The following is a 5410-nucleotide window of genomic DNA, read 5'->3' on the forward strand; positions in this document are numbered from 1 at the left end:
GACTGTTTCTTTTGCTCTTTTGCAGGCACATGCAAATTGCCAAACGGGGATATTGTAACCGTCGTACTTATGTACAACTTCGATCGCGTCTCTAATATAAGATTTTGAATACGGTGCAACGGGAGGAAAAGTATATGCGCTTGGTCCCGCTGTTGAAGCAGTAGGACAAGAGTTCCCTTGGGATTAGAAAAATGGAGGAGGCATATCGAACGGCCCTGGAAATGCATCGGAAGGAGGTCTTTGATTAGCGAGAGCTGCAGTAAATATTTTTATCATATTTTCTATGTTTTCAGTTTTTCGCGTAAGCTTTTTTTCCCTTTTCCTAATTTCTTTTAATTTTTGTTTTAAATCAATAGGATCACTGTAATCCTCTTTGTCTTTGGAAGAACTCATTTTAGAAATTTATTAGTAATTAATTAAGTGGAAATAATAAATTGAATGCTTGTTTTTGTTTTAGGTGCACCTTTAAGTCTGATCTACAATGTGCTTTTTGCATTTTGTATTGTGCCCTCTGCTTTTTGTTTCCTTGCTTTCTGTATTTGTGTCACACGAAGCCGAGAAACATCGTCATGCACAATTTGTTCCTTCCGAAGAAAGATGTTACTGTACGTTGATCAATCACGAATCGATATTTAAAGTATTCGTTTCTATATAATACATAATCTATGAATAATTTATTTTATGGTTTATCATCGTGCCGGTGAAATCTTTAACGCGTGAAATCTTTAAGAATGGACGACGAAGAATTATTAAATTTCTTGGTTTGCGCCCAAGGTTGGAATCTTATTCTTCTAATGCTTTTGCTTGCAAAAATGCAAGTAAAGAAGAAAAGAATTAGACGTTGGTGGGTGCGTCCAATTAATTATCCTCGAGAATACCAAGGAATTTATAGGAATCTCTTTAGAGAATTACGAACTACAGACCATGAAGAATTTTTCGATTATACACGCATGAATGTACAGCAGTTTGAGTATATTTGTGATTTGGTGACCGTATCTAATTAAGAGAAGCATTCGAACTCCATTGCCTTTAAAGTTACGTGTAGCCATCACTCTTGAGTAAGTACATTTTCTATTTTTGTGTAGTACAAATGTTAATTTAATTATGCCACTGAGCTCTCTGTTGTTTTCTTAAAGAATATTAGCACGAGGCACATCAATTAGGACGTCTTCATGGAGTTACAGAATTGGGTGTTCCACTGCACACAAAGTATTTCGTGAAACCTGCACTGCTTTATGGAAAGCTCTTCAGCCAATATATTTGCAGACACTAACAAGAGAATCTATGATGCAAATACCTAAAAGTTTCTTGAATCAATGGCAATTTCCCAATTGCGTCGGAGCCATAGATGGCAAACATATTTCTATACAGTGCCCTCCAAAAACTGGCTCTCAATTTTACAGCTCTTATAAAAAAAGATTTTCTATAATTCTCATGGCTGCATGTGATGCTAAATATCGCTTTACATGGATGGATGTTGGTGATTACGGTGGGTATCTGTACAATAATTATCAAGATAATATAGCTTGCATTTTTATATTAACTTATGTAATTTTTTTACCACTTTTGCAGGATCTCAAAATGATGGAGGTGTGTGGGCAAATACTACTTTCGGTCAGGCTATAGATGTAGATGAAATTGATTTCCCTTTTCCAAAGGAGCTTCCTGGCAGTGACGTTATCCTTCCCTTTACTTTTGTCGCCGATGAAGCATTCCCACTTGGCATCCATATGATGCGTCCATATGCCAGAACATACAGAAATTTTGGAGATGCAGAAAGAATTTTTAATTACAGACTCAGTCGTGCTAGACGTGTCATTGAAAATGCGTTTGAGATTATGTCATCGAGGTGGCGTATCTTGAGAAGAGATTTGTGCTGTACACCAGAAACAGCAGAACATATTGTAAAAGCAATTGTATGTCATCATAATTTTCTGATGATATCTGAACAGAATTTAGCACCATTGAAGAGAATCTACTGCCCTGCATCTATGTTGGATAGGGAAGGAATAGATGGAAATGTTATTCAAGGTAACTGAGAAGTATACAGAGGGCCAATCACCGATATTGGTCGACTTGAGTCCAACAATCCTACAGTAAAGGCTGATGCTCAGCGGAACATTCTAAAAGATTACTTTTGCTCCAACATTGGCCAGTTGGAATGGCAGAGGGAACATGCATTGAGGGCATATAACGTCAATTTTCCTTAATAATATACGTAGTGTTTTATAATGTATTTAATTTTAATTTTTCAATTTATGATATACATATAATACATGTATGTATGTATGATGTACGTATGTATGTGTATATGTGTGTGTAAAGTTTGTTAAAAATAGAAAAATAAATATTTCGTATATTTAATAATCACTTTTATTTATTATTTTAGAAATATAGCTTGAACATAAATATAAAAATATTGACATATAATGAAAATGTTTTGGTAACAAATACACTTTGGTAACAAATACATATTACACTTAATAACTAGATATAAGAATAAAGACACTTGCCCAAGGAAAATAATTATCGTAATAAAAAAATTATATATTAATTATTAATGACTTGAAAAAAATCACATTATGTCTCAGACATAAATATAGAAAATATAAAAGGCAAAAAATAAAAATATTACAACTAAAAATTCTCTTGAAAAAATATTACAGGGACTAAATTCTATTATTCTAGAAATGTAGCTTGAACATAACTAAAAATACTGACATATAATGTGTAACGGTACGCGGTTTCGGTCGGTTCGGTGCGGGGCGGGAACTTCGGGATCGGACCGGATAAGGCTCGTCGGTTGGTCAGGTGTCCGTAATGACTATACCCAATATTTTACGTAGCAAAAGATAGTGAATGATTTATTAAAAATAACAATTGCAAAAGAGTTGACAGAATGAACATGGAAGAAAATAAAAGAGCTCACGAAATAGAGAGATATCAAAATAAAAAGATAATGATAGAGCTAATAACATAGAGATCGCAAAGAGATACTGATAGAGATAACAATATGGCTGGTACTCGGATTACCAGTTGCGCGGCGGAGTACCTGTAACGGTCTTTTTACGCGGTTTATATCTAATGCTAGAACTACCTATTTACAAGTTTTCGGCTAGACTAGTGAGTTATGCGGGCTGCTTGCCCGTACGGTCGGGGAGTCGCGGGGCGCGGCGGGATTGGCTAACGCGGTTGTGTAAGCGTGTGCGCAAATGCGGTTCGTTGCCGGCGCGGTCGCCGCCGCGATTCGCCCGAGCGCGCCCCGTGCAAGTGGGGTGCTCGATCGACAGGTTGCTTGTGCCCTGCCGATGAATGGGTTACGAAATTTGTCGGTTCGACAATAAAGGTATTCGAGGACGACGGTGATTGGTCGAGAATGCTCGGCCGGTGATAATGACGAGAATGCTCGTCGAGGATCTCGGACGTGATTGGTCGAGAATGCTCGGCCGGTGATGATGACGAGAATGCTCGTCGAGGATCTCGGACGTGATTGGTCGAGAATGCTCGGCCGGTGATGATGACGAGAATGCTCGTCGAGACGGCTGGTCGAGGATACTCGGCCGAGGGTAGCGACGGGAATGCCCGTCGAGGATATCGGAGTGCGACGAGAATGCTCGTCTTTACGGAGCGATCGAGAATGCTCGGTCTTGTGGACGGGTCGGATAGTCGGACGGATCTGCCTTGTGCGTTCCCACTGCCGGCTTATATATCCGAACGCGCGGCTGAGCAAGCCAATCCGCGCGCTCGGTCGGTTGAGCCGGAGTGGGAGCGTCACGGAACGCCACGGTCGGCGCGCGTGTCGCCGCGTGGTTGTACGGCGAAGTTCGGTTGTGCGTGCACGTGGTCCTCGGCTGCACTCGGCGTTCGGTGTTCGGTGGACGGAACGGAGGCGCACGGACGGTGGAGGGGCGTATCGTTACAAATGAAAATGTTTTGGTAACAGATACACTTTGGTAACAAATACACGTTACACTTAATAACTAAATATAAGAATAAAGACATTTGCCCAAGGAAAATAATTATCGTAATAAAAAAATTTTATATTAATTATTAATGACTTGAAAAAATCACATTATGTCTCAGATATAAATAAAAATATAAAAGGCAAAAAATAAAAATATTACAAGTAATTAAAAATTCTCTGGAAAATATTACGGAGACTAAAAAGATCACATATGCTTTAAATACTCCCTTTGAAAGAATCACAGATTTTTCTCTGTTTCCATGTTTTGGTACTTATCCAAAATAGACAAGCATTCCATATAACATTGGATCTTGTACTTAGAGTTAACTTTTTTTAACGCATAAATTAATGTCTTTGCCATTGATGCCTCCTCTCCATTGTCATTACTGACAAGCTGTGAGCGCTTTTCTGCCAAATTATTCATAAACGCGTTTATACTTTCACTTGTATTGCCTATCATTTTATATAGTTGTTCTTGTTCTTTATCAGACACCTTCATTTTCCGTTTTGCAGATTTGTCAGGTGATGGGGTGAGTAAATCTTTTTTTGCAATGGCTAATAACTTTAACTGATTATCTGAAGATGATTCTGTTGATCTTTCTGATGGTTGGGTTGAGATACTCAAGTCATTACTAAAAAGATTCGGACTCCACGGATTGCTACACGATGTTCCAGATGCTGACTGTAGTGCAGATTCTAACTGTAGTGCAGACTGTGATGAAGGTGATGACTGAGTGATCATTGTACTCTATCGCACAAAATTGCTTGATGTATTGCGATGGGCCACATGTGGTGCCAAAAAGAGAAGGAAGTGATACAGGTACCACGTCTTTCGTGGCCTTTTAGATGTATTATTCCCTGTACCTGATGGCTCATACATCTTCTCAAGCCGATGTTCTCGAGTGAATTGATTACGAAGAATCTTCTACTGCTTCTACACCATGTCCACTGCAAAATAGAATGAGCTATTATATATCCAACTTAACCTAACCTAATTGAGACCTTCAATTATGTGACGTTCTATTCATAAAATATGTGTAAATTATTTAAATCAGTCTATATTATCTAGTAAATAAAAAATTTGTTGTTTATTTACCTGGCATATTACAAGCGATGGAACTCCATGTATCTGCTATAAATTGTTTATCTTTGTATTCTTTGCACCTTTTATCGTAAAGGCAAGGATTTTTTTGTATAAAATTGGCGAGCAATTCGCCAAAAGCCTCGTCCACCTCACCTGCATTTTCTTTATCAGACATTCTGACTGTCTCTAATTCAGCGATACCGTCGTTGTCGTGGTCGTGCTTAACCTGATTGTTTTTTGTCTTTTGTTGTCCGAGATAAAAGTTGACGAACTTCAGAAAGGACAAGAAACACGTGACAAAAAACACGATTATCGATAAAACAGTGCGCGAGGAGACAAGAAAGTAAGAGGCAAAAAGCAAG

The 5410-nt window shown here is 38.4% G+C and overlaps 1 protein-coding gene across 1 annotated transcript; it reads left to right on the plus strand.

Moving 5' to 3' along the window:
* The first annotated feature begins 1287 nt into the window (after positions 1-1287).
* Positions 1288-2039, plus strand: LOC113004744 (protein ANTAGONIST OF LIKE HETEROCHROMATIN PROTEIN 1-like). The gene is made up of 2 exons (XM_039453183.1): positions 1288-1489; positions 1573-2039. The coding sequence occupies exons 1-2, from the start codon at positions 1288-1290 to the stop codon at positions 2037-2039; spliced, it is 669 nt and encodes a 222-aa protein (XP_039309117.1).
* The last annotated feature ends 3371 nt before the right edge of the window (positions 2040-5410 follow it).

The sequence above is a fragment of the Solenopsis invicta genome, chromosome 8, assembly GCF_016802725.1.
Source record: "Solenopsis invicta isolate M01_SB chromosome 8, UNIL_Sinv_3.0, whole genome shotgun sequence".
Classification (NCBI taxonomy): domain Eukaryota; kingdom Metazoa; phylum Arthropoda; class Insecta; order Hymenoptera; family Formicidae; genus Solenopsis; species Solenopsis invicta.

Excerpts from the sequence above, each read along its gene's own strand:
- LOC113004744 (XM_039453183.1), top strand. The coding sequence starts at position 1,288 with ATGCAAATACCTAAAAGTTTCTTGAATCAATGGCAATTTCCCAATTGC. Across the intron at positions 1,490-1,572 it reads GATGGATGTTGGTGATTACG|GATCTCAAAATGATGGAGGT; the intron begins GTGGGTATCTGT and ends CCACTTTTGCAG.